This window comes from Seriola dumerili, unplaced genomic scaffold (assembly GCF_002260705.1).
Source record: "Seriola dumerili isolate Sdu_G_001 unplaced genomic scaffold, Sdu_1.0 BDQW01000388.1, whole genome shotgun sequence".
NCBI classification, from domain to species: domain Eukaryota; kingdom Metazoa; phylum Chordata; class Actinopteri; order Carangiformes; family Carangidae; genus Seriola; species Seriola dumerili.
The window spans coordinates 101,792-119,434 of record NW_019174643.1 but is presented as its reverse complement, the minus strand read 5'-3'; the positions used below and the strand labels follow the sequence as shown (position 1 = coordinate 119,434).

Here is a 17,643-nt window from a genome sequence, read left to right as displayed (position 1 = left end):
CAGGTCCATTAGGTCAGTTTCCAGTTCAGTGCATTGCTTAAGGCCATGTCAATAAGTGCTGTATAAAAGCATCGCCCCTATTACAAACCATATATGATTATACAGTTTTACATAATTGTTCACAGAATGGCCTTTATGTTATGGTGTGTTTCTGCAGTTAGTAACCAAGAAATCACTGTGCGTTACTGTTTTGTAACAAGAAATGTGTGTTTTTTGTTTTCTAACAAATAATTAATACATATTTTTCAAGCAAAGAAATTAGCCTTTGGCCAAGAAAGTTAATTCACAACTATTCATCCATCCTTCTGCAGGATGTTAAGAGAGTGGATGGGTCGCTCGAAGGAAAACAAGCTAAGAAAAGAAAGATGTCTTCTCTAAAATTACATAAAAGACGCCCAAGAAACAATAAAACTGAATTTAAAATGTTTAAAACAAAATATGTCAATTTATTAAAGTGCTCTGATTAGGACAGAAATAAAGAAAAATTAAATGTGTGCGTGTGTGTGTGTGTGTGTGTGTGTGTGTGTGTGTACAGGCCTTCTTTGTAATAGTTATCACAGTTTTTCCTGTGTTCTTTCCCTTCCAAAAACAGCACATACAAAACACACACACACACACACACACCTGTGTATGACTATGAGCCCCCCCCCACCCACCCTTCCTCCTGTTGACCAGGAAATGCCCGACTCGTACAATAGAGAGCAGGTCTGACGCCACAGTGCTTTCTTTAGACACACAAACACACAGAGGCCACACAGAGAGCGAGCACAGTGTGTTCTGACATCACACAAACAAATTCATAGAAACAAGAAACACCACACATGTAGAATTAATACAATACAATCAAGTACACAAATGTTTTTGCAAGTGTGTGGTGTGTGTGTGTGTGTGTGTGTGTTCACCAAGGTCCACAGTTTGTACATCCGCAACCCTCGACAAACACTGAGTTACTGATAAAGTAAATATAATAATGAAAGTAGGAACGACAGAAACATATAGAAAGAAGTGAATGAATGAACGAGAAAATAATTATTAATACAATATAATTAGACAGCGCTTGATAAACAGACGATTGTTAAGCAGATTTGAATAATTCTAGCTCAGATGATAATCCAGATTAGTTTCCTCAAAGCTTAGATCATGATTACTGTCAAACACTGACATCATATTAGAGACGTGTTGTGTTAGTTTTTAGCGAACAATACAAGTTAGAAATATTTCCTTCGTTCCCCTGTGAAGTCTCTGCACAATAGCTGGTTTCCTGACAACGTGGATCAGTGTGCCTGAGCTAGCATTAGCATAAGTGTTAGCACCGACTGGTTTTAATTTATAACCGTGCACGTGTCTCTCACTCCCACAGTGCCTGGTACTGTCTGCCACTGAGAAGAGGAGGAGGGGAGAGGAGAGGATCACCAGCTGATTAGGGGAATAGAGAAAAAAGTCTCTTATAGGTTATATTTATTAAAATAAGTAAAATACTTGACACTTTCACCTCTTCATGCCTTTAAAATATTGCAAAAGTGAGATATAGGTTTTATAAAATCCTTTGAAAAGGTGAATACTGGATACTTTCACTTCCCTGAGCCTCTCAAATCTTAGATTAAAAAAAAATACTGGATTCATTCATGTCTCTGGACCTTTTATCATCTTTAAAATAAGTGGAACACTAGACACTTTAACCTCTCTATATATAAATCCTTAAATGATTTCATTCACCTCTTCAGCTCTCTTAAATCCTTACTGAATTCATCAACCTCCTTTGGCCTCTAGAAGTTTTACAAATGAGTAAAATACAGGATATTTTCACCTCCTCAAGCCTCTTAAAGTCCTTAACGAGATAAATCAGAAGGAAAAATCACTGCTCACAGCCCATGACTGCACGAAGACCGTAAGGTTGTTCATTGCTTTATTTGTACGAATTACAAGCGAAAAGCGTTGGAAACCTCTAGGATAGACTACGTAAAAATCAGGCGTTCCCCATGTAACATTTATTATATGTTCATGTTTTAACATCTTAATATCTCTTTATATCGACCCCTCCAGAGACTACAGGTGAAAGTCTGCAATGAAGAGTCACAGTATTTGCAGCTTCTCTTTTTGCACCGTTATTCATCAGAATCTCACTTTTTTATTCTTCTCCTATGTGTGTGTGTGTGTGTGTGTGTGTCATAGAGAGAGAGAAGAAGGAAAAAGAGCAATGAAAGGCAAAACAGATGGAGGGATAATATGGAGGGTGCAGATTTGGAAGAAGGAGGTGTTAGAGGGGCGGATGGCAGGATCACAGGGGAGGAGGAAAAGAAGGAAAAGACTGCGGGTTGGACAAATTAACTGAAAGACCTAAAAGTTTCACAACAGAGGAGAACTGACACAAATAGGTTCCACAAAGCTGCTTTAAGTTATGATGTCACTGTAAACAGCTGCATGTGTGTGTGTGTGTGTGTGTGTGTATGTGTGTGTGTGTGTGTGTGTGTGTGTGTGTGTGTCTTACATCCAAGAATCTTTGGGGACAAGTTGCTGACTCCTTGACAGCTGCCTAAACAGGATCTTAACCCGCTTAAGACGAGCACACCAACCTCTGTGTGTGTGTGTGTGTGTGTGTGTGTGTGTCTTACATCCAAGAATCTTTGGGGACAAGTTGCTGACTCTTTGACAGCTGCCTAAACAGGATCTTAACCCGCTTAAGACGAGCACACCAACCTCTGTGTGTGTGTGTGTGTGTGTGTGTGTGTGTCTTACATCCAAGAATCTTTGGGGACAAGTTGCTGACTCTTTGACAGCTGCCTAAACAGGATCTTAACCCGCTTAAGACGAGCACACCAACCTCTGTGTGTGTGTGTGTGTGTGTGTGTGTGTGTCTTACATCCAAGAATCTTTGGGGACAAGTTGCTGACTCTTTGACAGCTGCCTAAACAGGATCTTAACCCGCTTAAGACGAGCACACCAACCTCTGTGTGTGTGTGTGTGTGTGTGTGTGTGTGTCTTACATCCAAGAATCTTTGGGGACAAGTTGCTGACTCTTTGACAGCTGCCTAAACAGGATCTTAACCCGCTTAAGACGAGCACACCAACCTCTGTGTGTGTGTGTGTGTGTGTGTGTGTGTGTGTGTGTGTGGGCTAAAAAGCTTGTGGCAAGCTTCTCTCACTAGTTCAACCCTTCACATACAGTTGTGCAGAATTTCTCAGGCCGTGACGAATGTCAGCTCCTCCACCCTGAGCCGTGCAATGAAATCAAAACCATAATAACGTTAAAACTATTTCTCCTATGTCAGCATTTATTACAATATGCATGCATTGCATATAAAATACTCAAAACTAATGCTAAGTGTAATGACTTGTGCTCCACTATTTCGCAACTGATGACAAACTTCTATAAAACGATATGACGTGATTATCATAACATCACAAAAAATTGGAAGTCAATACGTGATAATACTGAGTTATCAGAGACAGAGAGAGTAAAAAGTAAAAATCTCAAACCAACTTTAGACACACAGCGCCAACTCTACTGGCAGCACCAGACGCATGCCAGTGGGACTCCCACGCACAGCTGGGCTGTCAGGACATCCAGCCAGAGTTACTTACCACAAACCATTCGACACCTTAAGATCTCTGCTCACACACTCCAAAGACAGGACAGGAGTGGTACATGATGCAGGGAATACTGCATCAGAGAATTTGCAAGGAGCCTCTTCAAGACATCAAGATGGTCACAAAGGACATTGACCATGTGTCAGTTAATGACCTGAGAAAGCCCCTAGAGGACATGAACATCTGGCACCACAGACCCTCCATGAACAGAGATACAAGCACTAAACCGTCTCCATGACTACCGAGCAACACCCCCATGCGGATATGAAGAAAATCTTTATGCCAAACTGCTGTTTCCAAGGTCAAGAATCAACTGAACAGATTAAATCAGAAACTATCTGATCAAAGAAAAACTAAAGAAAGAATCTCACCACAGATTTGATGCCAGTTTCCAATAAACTGTTTTTGACAGATTTGAGGGACATTGATGTTGATACCAACTTCAGTGTCAGTCCATCCAGTAGTTGTTCAGACAGCTAAAAAAAAACCTCAGAGGTCAACCTCACTGTGGCACTACAGTCAAAGTCAGGAGATCATCAGTCTTTAGGCTTCATGATCTAGAACCAGACAGTGTCTGTACAAGCTTTCATAACAGCCCATCAAAGAGTTGTTGACATATTTCAGCCATCCCCAGAGCCTGAGTCCTGAGGTCACAGACACGGACGTAGACTCAACAGTGGTGACAGAGCATGAATATTGTTGCCATGGTAACATGCAGTTTAATACATCCTATGCACTAATTTAGACCAGTGGTTAAACTGTCCAGCACAATGTCTGCACTGGCCCTATAAGATTCTAATGGACATGTACCAACCAATCAGGAACAAGCGTTCTCCATGACTATATAGTAGAAAAACCACATAATAGGCAAATACATAGAGGTTCCCTGTCATTAATGTGCACGCTCTGAAACACAGGGTGGAGCTCAACACACACACACACACACACACACACACACACACACACACACACACACACACACACACAAAGAAGGAGTTTTTTTAAGTCATTGGCTTGGCCTCTCCTTGCAGCAGCAGCATGACTGTGGAGTTGACATTAAGATTAGTCGATGCAACATACACACATACTGCAAACCGTACAATGAGCTCTGAGCTCTGACACACACAAACACAGATTCACTTCATAGGGGGTTGTGACACACTCAACCATTTCTGAGGCAGACACACATGAGTAACACTATCAACCAGCAAAAAGAATGGTTGAAATTCACTGCAACATCTGATTTAAAAACTTATTTTTACAATATTTGGCTAAAGCAAAAGACCAGAAACGCAACCGGTGCTAACACTATACGTTTTTAAGTTTGCAATGTGCATCACTTCCACTCAGTGCTTTGTAAGCTCTAAGTAGAGCTCTAAGTGCTTTGTAAGCTCTAAGCAGAGCTACAATGATTTATTGATTAGCTGATCATCAAAAAAAAGAAATTGGCAGCTATATATAATCAAATCATTTTTTTTTTTTCACTTTTTACGAAAATGCTAAAAGCTATCTGTTTTCAGCCTCTAAAATAAGAAGTGTTGCTGCTTTTCTTTGTGTTATATCATAATAAACTGAAAATCTTTGGGTTCTGGACTGTTGGCACAAGATTTTCAATGACGTCACCTTCAACTCTGGGAAATTTTAATATGTTCCAGCATTTTATAGACAGATTAAATCAAGAAAATGGTTGGCAAGCTAATCGATAAAGAAAATAATCTTTAGTTGTAGCCCTACTTTGAAGAAACAAACACCTTGTATGTACATGAACTGATTGCTGCGTTATTTTGCAGTTGTTTGCTGTTGTACAAATGAATGTGTCTGCTGCTCTGGACCCAGACAGGTTGTTTCTTCAAGCAAGGACACAGCTGAGAAGTGAGAACTGCTCCATCATGGATTGAAACGCCTCTGTCTGTATTATTTCTCACACTTTCATCACTCTTGCTTTTACAGTCACAACATTTTTGTGATCTTCAGCGTCTCTGCCCTGTTCTATTAAATACTTAGACACACGTAAGATGAACACACGCAACAATACACGCTCTGCAAACATTTACAGCCCACGGGCATTTAAACTCATCTCCAAACGGCTGATTTTTTGGAGGATGACTGTTGTGATGATGTAACTTATATCTGATATAAATATAACATGACAGTAGAAAAAAGTCACGCAGGCAAGCACAGTAACAGAGAGAGATGTGTGTGAGACTACATGTGCACCTTGTGTGTGTTTGTGTATGTACAGTAAGTGTGACATTGATCGCTCATGACAACTGGTTTGTTTTCTACTGTCTCTGCATCTGAGCTAACACTGACCACGCTCCAAAATTAAAGCAACTGTCTCAGGTGGATGACATAAGATTTACAAAAAAAAAATACAAAATTAGAAATAATAACAGGATTTTGTCTTTTAGAAAAAGAGAAATGAGAACAAAAAATAACAAATCTGCATTATCAAGAAAAAGAAATTCTGAATTCTTATAATACAAGCTTCACTGTTTAACATATTAAAAGTAAAAAGAAAAAGTGTCCGTTACAATTTGCCAGAGCTCAATGTGACATTTGATTGTTTCTTTTGTCAAATCTACAACACTAAACCTCACCATATTCACAACAAAACAGTTGTTGATCAATTTTCTCTCAATCAGCTAATTGATTAATCCCTAATGTTTTCCGCACTAATTTAAACCTTCACTATAAACCTGACATGGCTGCAACAAATGACTTTCAAGGTCATAGAGAGAGTAAATGGGTTTTGGCAAAATAGAACAATCCAATATGACACACTCAAGAAAAGGGGTTTCAAACATATCTCGCCAAAGACAGAGTAATAAGCTACTTGAATGTAAAGATAATCATTTGAATTGCAACAGCAGAAAACAAATACACACATTTTTAAAAAGTTTAAAACAGAAGTGGCTTCCAGACTCCACTAAACCTGAAATCTGAACTTGACCGTGAAACATTTCCTCGATAAGAAAATGAAAAACATCCATTTCCTGTCAACAAGACACATTACTTCTAACCACCAATCATATCACAGAAAGAAACCTGCTTCTAACCTATCATATACCGATCCTTTATTATGAAGTAAGCTACATGCACCACATGCTATTGCTGAGTGTCAGAACAGCTATTGCAGATAAACAAGGTAACAAGACATCAGTGGTATGAACGTAGTTTGTCTGCTTGAAATCCCATTTGGCCACAAAGTGGAGGAGACGATCTCAAACGGGACTAAGCTAACATTACACAAAACTGATGATGATGGTGAGACACAGTTTACTTTTAACAAAGCCAAAAATCTGTGCCAACAAATGCAAGAACTACCACAAACTAAGTGTATCATGTGAAGCATCACCACCCAATAAACCACACAAAGTGAAAGCACTTCCAGTCTCCAACACTAGCAATTAGACTTATCCACTGGAACACAGACACTCAGAGAAACACCGCCACAACAACCTGCGAAATTACAGTCTTACCTTAATAAAACTTTTTGGTTGCTATGGTTGAAATGATGAAGACATTTAATCAATACATTATCAAAATTGATTGGATTTAAACTAATAACTGATAACTGACCCCAGATATGTCAGGATGTAATGTTTGTGTTTATTTTCATATCATTTATTAATATACATAGATTTTCTTTTTGCAGCTCATTTTCAGGGTATGAATCTACAACTAAAGAGCTACAGATTATTTTTCTTACGATTTAATATTGTGATCAATATTCCGACAGTCCCATACAGAAGAACACGTAGACAGACCCGGGCACTTCCTGTCTTTGGGTGAATGTTTGGAACCTGAGGGAGTTGGCTGACTGATTGATCCTGCTCCTGTCAGATCTATACTGAATTATCCTGCTGTCAGGGAGGAATGCTGCAGCCAGCCTCAACCTGCACACTGCTGTTGCAGGAGAACACACACAAACACTAGGAAACACACCTCCAACTCTCACTGCCAACCTGGTTTTGAATCTTGGTCATAGGAAAGTTACCACTGAGGAGACTGGACATTAGGTCACAGGTCTATAAATAAATATCTCCTCATATCATTTCCTTTAAATACAATTGATCAAAACATTCATCAATTATTTCGGGCAATTATTAAGTAAAATCCAAAACATTTTCTGATCACAGCTGCATAAATGCTCAGAAAATGTTTAATTTATTTTTTCTGATGATTCATTGTTGAAAAAAAAAGAAAGTATTTTTGTAAGAGAAAACGCTGACTAATGACAAGTTACCACCTGCTGATATGACTAACAACTCAGTAATTCCTAGTTTCCAGCTACTACATAAAACAACAATAGTTATTTGGTGTTTAACTGTTTCCTTGGCCTCACACACCAACAAACAAAAGAAAAGGCACACAGCAATTTCTAATCCCACAAACATTTTTATCTCCATAGCACATGTGCTTAACATAACAGGAATTAGAAAACATTTTAAGTCAGTGTTGGTTGATACAGAATAAAAATAGCACCAGAGCTGCTTGTATTGCTCTCGCATCCTTCATCTTCTGACATATTTGCCTTTAAAACTCTCTTTTTAACATCCCACTGTGCCAAATGCAGGTAATGATGTAGCCAACAGCTCCAAACATAGACTGTGCTATTATAATTTAAGTGTGTGAGTGTGCACTGGTTGAAGTGGAAATACTGAGGCCGAGTCGAACAGAAGCTGGAAGACATGAAACATCACACACCAGTGTACGTAGACAAAAAAATAATATTACTGCTGTCTGACTGCCCATCCGAATCAGTCACCATGGCACTGAGCAGCACGCAAACACTCAGAGGGGGAGAATGTGGCAGCCTGAGGTGTCGCACAAAGTTGTCAAGTCATATGGCGGCTGGATCTTCAGAGGGCCAATGAACACACACAGACACACACTTCTCTCTGCTTGCTAACTTCCCATCAGGCAACGCAACTGGCCTAAATAACAAGCTTAAATAGGCCTTGCTGTGGGGAGAAAATGACAGACATGGAGGGACAAGAAGAAAACACACTCACACAAACACATACACATATACACACACACACACACACACACACCTTTGATAAACCTTCAATAGCCCAGTTCCTCTGCTGCATTTCCCTGGTCTTTCACAGCCTATTTCCTCTTTGGACAATCAGTTCAAAGAGCGCTGGCTAAGGACAGTTTCTTCTCAGAGGGCACTTAAAGACCATTTTAGAAAAAGACGCCTGAATGAAAGTAATAGACAGTATAAAATGAAAACCAGGCGGGGTAATTTTCAAATTATATGGAAGCTGACTGTGTCTTCTGTATTTTGGGAGTCTGGCGTTTATATATCTTCACATGGAAGCCCAGCAGAAACAGAAGTGTGGCCCATTTTAAGTCCAAATACATCTGAAGAAATGCTGCATCAAAGACAGACAGATCCTCCCTACTCACGGGATGTGAAACCCTGTATCTGGCGCAAACACCAAAATGAACAGGAAAGTCATTCAGCCTGTGAATGCAGTGTCCACTAAATTATTGAGCAACAGCAACATCACTCATAAGCATTCAAAAGCATGACAAACATCAACCAGTGCCTCTCTGTGTGGTGCACAATACCGCTTTACCACTGCAAATTGCCCCAGGAGTATTTGAACTGAAGTGTACTTCTCATTCATTGTCTACACAGACAGTAGCAGGGCTTGTCAGGGCTGCTGCACTTGACACTGTGTGATACAATGCATCTTGGCTGTTGCTTACCACCTAGCCGGCTAACTGTCACTACCCAGGGCTACTTAAACTCTTCTATAAGTTGACAGACTTCAATAACAAACGCAAAAGCCGCCTCACAAGCAGAGAGGGCTTAACCAGCAGAAAAAAGCCCGACTCTCATTGAAAGCTCTGGCCCCAGTGAGCAGAATGTCAATTAGTTAGCTAAGTTAGCTACCGTTAGCCTAAGTTACTGAAATCCCTCTGGACAAGTTTATAAACTTTGGCGACAAATGTAAAAGTCTAAAAGGAGAATGTCGAGGCAAAACGCCGAGGCCAGCCGTGACAGTTAAGACTCGTTGTAAATGTTTAGACACTAGTGTGTAGAATGTAAATTAGCTAGGTTTAATGTTTGCTAAAGTTAGCTGGTTAGCTGTCCGATAATGGACACATGTCCGTTAAAGTTTTGAGCAAGCTCCCGGAGTCTCGGAGGAGTTGCTAACTTGACGCTAGTCTACAGCTAGCCGCACTCCCTCAGCTGGGTGACGCCGTGAGTTCAGCTGTTTTCACCGGGCTGACGAGGGACAGTCGCCGGGGGTGGTGGGTTACTCACCGGAGGGTCGGTCCGATACAGTTGGTGTCTGTGCTCTCTATCTCCCGCAGGATACGTTCGTGTTCGGCGGCTGTCTCCATGCTCGCCATCCTGCATGTTGCTGTGGACGGTTCCGAGCTGAGCTGAGCTGAGCCGAGCCAGGCAGAGCGGACTGGCTGGGCTCTGTGCGTCATGAGGAGGAACCAGGGGGGTTGGTTTGATGTTTTTACAGAGCAGCCCGAGTGAGCGGAGTTTCTCTTGCTTGAGGAGAGTGAATAAAAAAAAAGTATGAACACCTGTACAACGTTATATATAAGGGTATGATGTTTAGCTGCAACAGATGGCTATTTGAAGAGTCCAAAATATAATTGAATGAATATAATACAACGACTTAAATTTTTTTTATCTTAAAAAATTAAAAGCCATCACTCTTTGTTTTTCTTCTCATTTTCCCAAACGTATTTTAAATCTTCCCAAATAATTCCTCACCCCCTCAAAATACAGCATCGCTGATGAAATGAGTTTGTTCTGTACATCCCAAACTGTCTAAAAAACAAACTCTCATTACATTAAATGTGATTAAAATTTAAAAAAAAATGGCAAAGCAAAATTGATTCAAGGTTAAAATTTCATGACTATTAAATATCCCTACTTAAATAGTTTTTATAGTAGGGTCTGCTAACCTCCTTAAGGAATAGAGTTCAGCAAATTAAAATTATTATTTTTATTTGATTCTGACGGTTTTACATTTTTTTCAGTCTTTTCTCACGGACTGTGCCGTACTGTAAGTATTTTTTTTTTGGCATAAAAGCACAGATTTTTTCAAATTTGGTTCACATTAACGATATTTTAATACTTATTAGTTAATTTAAAAAGTTTTAATGCCCTACAGCCCCGAGAGATAGTTTACCGGAAACACCGCCTTTCCCTCCGCTTTTTGCAACATGAAGCAAGACTTCCTCTCAATTTTTCAAAATAAAATCAATAATAAAACGCTTAGTTCACTTTTAGTTAATGATGCGTCTGTGTGGTCTTGTTTTGCTGCGTATTTATAATAATGCCACCACTATGCATTTTGCTATAACCACAGTAACTCTACACCCCACGCTCAAATAAGAAGTTACCCTTTTTTACATCTAGCTAAATCATATGCTTTTATTTTGTAGGAAAAACGCCACACTATCAGGCGTCATTTTTAGCGTAAACTAGCAGACTTGATACGGTTTGTTACTACCTGCTGTCGGAGGGGAAAAGAAGCAAGAAATGTCAAAATGGAGGTAAAAATAAACGATAATAACTTTAAAAGATATTTTTGAACATCAGCGAGGAGATGCACTGCGCGTCTGACTGTACATTTGTGCTGACATGACGGATGCCAGGAGGCTCTTATAGCATGACTGTGTTAGCATTGCTTTGTACACTTGTCATTCAAAGAGACCAGAGTCCAGTGCAGTGATAACGGAAGTGAAGGAAAAGCTGTAAATCCTACATTTTATACTGTGTTGTTGTTGCAGATAAAACGTTATTGTGAAGCTTGTGTAAACTAGGATTTAACTGTGTGTGTTTATGTGGAATGGAATGAGGACTGTCTGTCACTTATTCACACACACACCCACACACACACACACACACACACACACACACACACACTAAGTAATGTAAAACACTTAATGCAAAAGCATTTGCACATGGAAATATGTGGAGAGTAAAATAACTGATTGGTCACATTCATTACCTTTATTACTGATGCATTAATATATGAACAGCCATTGAATGTATCTTGATATACTTTTTGTTAGATTCAACTACTACAATATATCATAAACTGTGAGCATATTGTATATTTTGTTCTTTATTTCTCTCTATCAGCCCCAGAAGAAGTTAATAAACTCAGTGGACAGCTGTGTGGATGAGGCTCTCTGCGGCCTCGTCAGGGCCAGTGGGGGCCTCTCTCTGCTGAAGGGCCACAGAGTCGTGCTCCGGTCCGACCTGGACAACCTGAAGGGCAAAGTGGCCCTGTTGTCGGGAGGAGGGTCAGGGCATGAGCCGGCACACGGGGGTAGATCTTTTACAGAGCAATTGTCAATTAATTGTCTTAGCTTTTATTTCTCATGTTTTAATCTTCCTCCTGTGGGTCTCCAGGTTATGTTGGTGCGGGGATGCTGTCAGCAGCAGTAGCAGGTGGAGTATTTGCGTCTCCACCCCCTGCCAGCATCCTGGCTGCCATTATGTCCTTGCATAATGCAGGTAATATATGCCAGACTTTTGCCGTTTTTCTATTTTTAGTCAGGGAGCAGGTTGTGTCTTATTTACTGAAGGAAAGTACTGCACAATATGGTGCAAATATTGCTCTGTCAAAAGGATTCATCGCTGCAACAAACACTTCAGAGGGAAAAAACTTCTTTAACTTGTGTTAAATTAAGTTTTTGTCACTATTGTGAACATTAATTTAAATAATAATTAAATTGATAATAATAATTGAAGATGAACAACCCCCTCCCTCCCAGGAGCCTCTGGGGTCCTTCTCATCGTGAAGAACTACACCGGCGACCGCCTCAACTTTGGATTGGCTGCAGAGCAAGCCCGTAACCATGGCGTCGCTGTTGACATGGTGATTGTTGCTGAGGACTGCGCCTTCGACCGACCCAGTAAGGCTGGGAGGAGAGGCCTTTGTGGCACCGTCTTCATACACAAGGTAAACAACAACGATGTGAAACTGCAAAAACTTTGGATCCTTCATTTCCCATAATGCCACTCAGTTACATTATACATGATACTTTGATTTTTTTTTTTTTTTAATTAAATAAAAAATCTTACCTTTAAAAATCTGTTCACACTTTCTGCCAGTTGGCAGGTGCGTTGGCAGAAGAAGGCTCTTCATTGGACCAGATTGTTGCCAAGGTGACAGCAGTTTTGAAGGGGATTGGTGAGTCACTCCTTCACCAGCTCATTCCCTTTACTGCTCTTTGGTTACTGGAATACTTTTCCTAGTAATACATTTTGTTGGTGTTTTGTATTCCAGGTACACTGGGGGTGAGTCTGTCTCCGTGCAGCGTCCCAGGCTGCCTGCCTTCGTTTGACCTGCCACCAGGAGAAATGGAGCTGGGACTGGGTAAGGGACAGTGAGAGCGGGATGGAGAAAGAGAGAAGGGAGAGGGGTACAGAATACAAGATTTTTAGGTCTGATACCAATTGTTTGGATTGTTTGAGGACATTTCTTAAAGTTTAATAGTGTTTTCCATCTTTTTCAGGTATCCATGGTGAACCTGGAATCAAAAGGTCAAAGGTGATTCAACACCAGCCTAAATCTACCATCTATATGACTCCATTTACCCTTTTTCTGTGAACTTTTCAGTCCCTTTTTGTTTGTTTTATTCACTTTTGCTGTCAATCAGGTGGCATCCGCAGACGAGGTGGTGAAAACCATGATAGATCACATGACCAACCCTGACAGCCAATCCTATCTGCCGCTGAAATCAGGTACGATATTATCATTTTTATATACATATATTCTTATTATAATTATAGTGGCTTTTAGCGTATGCAGCCACTGTTTATTTGAACTCTGTGTTTGTGTGTGTCGTCCTTCTTTCATACAGGAAACAGTGTGGTTGTGTGTGTAAACAACCTCGGAGCTCTGTCCTGTCTGGAGCTGGCTGTTGTTACTAGAGCTGCCGTCATCTGTCTGGGTAAAGTGTGTGTGTTTTTGTGTGTGGTTACATTCGCTCGACGATGTTCAAGTGTTGAAAGAACCATTTAAAAGAATCTAGTCCCAACCAAGGAGCTGTAAAGTTTTCTTTGACACTTCTGAAGATGCTGTGGAATGTGATCGTTGGTCTCCATGGTTACAGAGAATCACGGCTTGGTGGTTGCCAGGGTGATGTCTGGCTCTTTCATGACATCACTGGAGATGGCGGGAGTGTCGCTGACCCTGATGCTAGCCAATGAGGAAACACTGAGACTGTTTGGTGAGCATGAACACACAATTAATTCCCATAGACCCAAACCTTAAAGGAAATGTTGAACATTTGGGGAAATACAGTGAGATGAGGAGAGTGATATCAATATATATTTTTAGCCTAGCTTAGCATAAACACTGGAAGCAGAGGGAAACAGCTAGCCTGGCTTTGGATAGCTTCACCTATCAACACTTCTACAGCTGACAGATCTTGATTGTTTAACCTCCAGAGAAAGATGCGTGGAGTGACTGTGCACAGATTCCCAAAGTGCCGTCGTCACAATGAGGATGAAAATGTTTGGTACGAAGCTCCAAACTCAAATCTGATGTCTTTTTTTTTTTTTTTTTTAAATTTAGCACCACTTCCAGAGGCATTGCACAAGCAGCACCATTGTTTGTCAAGAAATACCTCCAACACGTAACTCTCCTTAAAACCACAGCGTTCTTTATACATTTCAGTTCACTTACAGGTTAAGCAAACAGGGAACACAGTGTAAATACAACAGCTCTGGAGATATTGGTACATGCACTTTCTTTAGTGTGGAAAAAGCCAAGCCACCGGTGTCCTCCTGTTGCCAGTTTTAATCTGAAGCTAAGCTAAACATATCCTGACTCCAGCTCTGTACTTAAAGCTACAGTGTGTAACTTTTCTCTTATATATATTTTGTGGAAATATACACCAAAATATCTTCATGTGGACCTTCTTCTAACCAATCAGAGAAGGCCAAAATGTCCTCATTTTCCAAAAACGTCCTCACAAGGTCTAAAATTTAAATAGTCCAGACACACACTTTTAAGAGGATAATCACACCAAGAATCATTTAAGTATAGACTTGGTACACACACAGATTAATAATACTGTGTGTTTTAACATATACTACACTAAACCACGCACATACTGAACATCCTTTGTCCCACACAGATGCTAAGACCAGGGCCCCCGCCTGGCCAAACCTCAGCAGTGTGTGTGTGAGCGGCCGCAGCTACATCACAGATCCTCCAGCCCTGGGCACACGACCGCAGGACGACACACACTCGGAAGGTTGGTTTCCAAGGTTACTTAAAGTGTGCACTTGTAGGTTATTAATATCTGCTATGTGGTGAATTTGTATGGTGTGATATTTTAGAGAAACAGTGACAAAAGACAAGATTGTGCCCCAGAATTTTTAATTTAATTTAACCTTGGTGGCCATTAGAGGAACTGCAGCTTATTTAAGTCCCCTATCAGCCTTTGCATACAGCCACGCGAGCTGCCAAGTGTCATCTTGCTCATTAATGAAATATATGTTGTTGTTTTTTCTGGCTAGGTCCATTGAGTCCTGTGATGCGCAGAGCATTAGAGCGGGTTTGTTCCTCACTGCTGGAAAAACAGGAAGAACTCAACTCCCTGGACCGCGCTGCCGGGGACGGAGACTGTGGGAACACTCATGCACAGGCTGCGAGAGGTAGGAAACTGTGAGGACTATCAACAGCAGCGTAATGAGAATAGAAGAGGAAAAGTGCATAAAGACACTATGAATACGTGAAAGGATGTTTAATTGTCTATGAAATATTTAACTTTTAACAATTGGGAAAATGTTCATTCAGCCATTCAGGAGTGGCTCCAGGGTCACGTGGTCCCTGGTTGCCCTGCGAAACTCTTATCGGTCTTGGCTGGATTGGTGCAGGAGAAGATGGGCAGGTCTTCAGGGGCGGTAGGTTTTCCACTGTATTTCATCATTAAGATTGCACAGTTTGGATACGAAGTGGTAACAGCTTACGCTATATTTACCCGCATAAACACACACTCGCTTTTATGTGTCTCTCAGTTGTACAGCCTGTTCCTGACTGCGGCGGCTGCTCATGTGACCGAGGGGCAGAGCAACGCTGCAGCCTGGGCCAGTGCAATGCATGCTGGGACGCAGGCCATGAGGAGGTGTGTGGCTGTTTGTCTGTCTGTGTTAATTTTTTGTGATTTATATTTTGATTAAAAGTGATTTAAATACTTCTAATCTCATCTCTTTTGAGGTTCTGAATACAATATGAACATTAAAGTGTGCAAGAAGTGCTGAAACTGTCAATTATGATCTGTCGCCAGGTACGGTGGTGCTGATCCTGGAGACAGAACAATGGTGAGAGAGTTGTCAACTTATTTCTATGCAACTTTTCATACACGTTTTTTATTTTAATAAGTTATTTTCACCGGTGCTCAGCAGTAAAATATTTATGAAATAACAACTTTATACATCTGCTTCTGTTTCTCTTCCTCTCTAGTTGGATGCTCTGTGTCCTGCTGTGGATGAGCTGATGAAGCTGACTACAGCTCCACCTGGTGGACAGATGCTCATACTACAGGCTGCTGTGCAGGTGCAGTTATAATTGAAAGACTGCACTCATTTGTTTTAATCAGATTTTCTACACTGGCTGACTTTGTTTGCAACGTGTTTGTTTGTATATTCCCTGAATTGCATTTCTTCCCTCTCTCTTCCTAGAAAGCTGCATCGGGGGCGGAGGCAACCCGTGACCTCACGGCCAAGGCGGGACGGGCCAGCTACATCGCAGCCGAGAGGCTCACCTTGCCCGACCCCGGTGCTGTGGCGGTAGCCGCCATCTTGAGAGCCGTGCTGGAGTCACTGGAGGGGCAGAAGTAATGCAGCAAATAGTACCAGAGCAGATTATTACTATCAGCAGACTAATAGTAACAGAACAACACTATCATGCATCAATAATTTGCACAGAAAAATTAATGTGACTAAATATTCACTGTGATGTTAACCCTATTTTTGCTCATTTTCATAGAAGACATACAGTAAATGAACAGAAACTAGAAAAGTGGGCACCTGAAAAACATTCCTTATAACTGCAAATGGTTGCAACATTAAAATTTTAAAAATATCTGTTATGCTGTTCAATCAGTTCTATGTGAATAAGTCACTGTAGCTTCACAGGCTAGCGTAACATCCAGTTTTACATTTCATACTTTGAAGTATGTTGTGTTCAGTTGTGCAAAATGTAATTTAAAAGATTTAAGATGCACATCATTATTGACCAATACTTATTAAGTGTCAAATGTATCCCGTTTACCTTTCTCTAAACAGGTCAGACATTAGCAAGCTAAGTTGGTTTAGCTACACATCAGTCACACTTGGTAGCTCCTGGGTGTAAATACTTAGTAACAACTAATTTCTACATACATTTCTACAGGTTTAGGAGGTGCGACCTGTTGTAATTTAGTCATGAGTAAGTTTCCACTCAGTAAACAACATTAGAATAAAGCTAAACTTAAGAATAGCTGGTCCAGCCGGCTACAGGTCTTCATGTCTTAAATCTGTACATGAATGAAATGCACTTTCTTAACAAAACAGTATTAATTCTGACTAATAAATTAATTAGTTTTACAAAATGTTTGTGTTTGTGCACATGGTTTTTTACAGCATTTCAGTCTATAATCCATGTAAGTGCATTTGCCCCAAGAGGTCAGAGATCAGTGAGCAGACAGGGGTCAACAACTGGCTCATGGGCACTTCAGGAAGGTTGGACTCCGTGGCTGCTGCTGGGATCAAAGCTCATTAAAAACAACACATACAGACACTGACACAGATTCATTCAAAATGACTGAGGTAGACATTTTTCTTCACATGTGATTTTCTCTCCTTGGTTGGGATTAAGTCATCTGTATAGATACCAGTCTTTTTCTTCTTTCTTTCAACTCTTCGTCTCTTCCCCTTGACTTTCATTTCTGTCTCGTTCTCTCAACTCCCTACTTCCTGACACACGAGATAAGTCACACACACACACACACTCAGCGTTTCTTGTTAGACTTTGAACACGCCCACACACTTATGTACTA

General features: G+C 40.6%; 2 protein-coding genes across 9 annotated transcripts in view; one reads left to right on the top strand and one right to left on the bottom strand.

The window, feature by feature from the left end:
* Positions 1 to 10,036, bottom strand: part of exoc6b (exocyst complex component 6B) — an 86,012-nt gene extending 75,976 nt beyond the window's left edge. For all 8 annotated transcript variants that reach the window (XR_002665598.1, XR_002665599.1, XM_022761095.1 and 5 more), the window contains exon 1: positions 9,878 to 10,036. Coding sequence is in view for 6 of the 8 variants with exons in the window: in XM_022761095.1 (XP_022616816.1) it covers positions 9,878 to 9,966 (89 nt within the window). In the remaining 2 variants the exon portion in view is untranslated. The remainder of the gene's footprint in view (positions 1 to 9,877) is intronic.
* Positions 10,037 to 11,055: 1,019 nt separating this feature from the next.
* tkfc (triokinase and FMN cyclase) lies at positions 11,056 to 17,165 on the top strand. Its single transcript, XM_022761175.1, has 17 exons — positions 11,056 to 11,133; positions 11,726 to 11,915; positions 11,999 to 12,103; positions 12,364 to 12,551; positions 12,704 to 12,782; positions 12,879 to 12,968; positions 13,108 to 13,142; positions 13,252 to 13,336; positions 13,456 to 13,545; positions 13,708 to 13,824; positions 14,737 to 14,856; positions 15,122 to 15,259; positions 15,402 to 15,508; positions 15,623 to 15,729; positions 15,892 to 15,925; positions 16,068 to 16,160; positions 16,286 to 17,165. The coding sequence occupies exons 1-17, from the start codon at positions 11,128 to 11,130 to the stop codon at positions 16,442 to 16,444; spliced, it is 1,743 nt and encodes a 580-aa protein (XP_022616896.1). The 5' UTR covers positions 11,056 to 11,127; the 3' UTR covers positions 16,445 to 17,165.
* Positions 17,166 to 17,643: the final 478 nt, after the last annotated feature.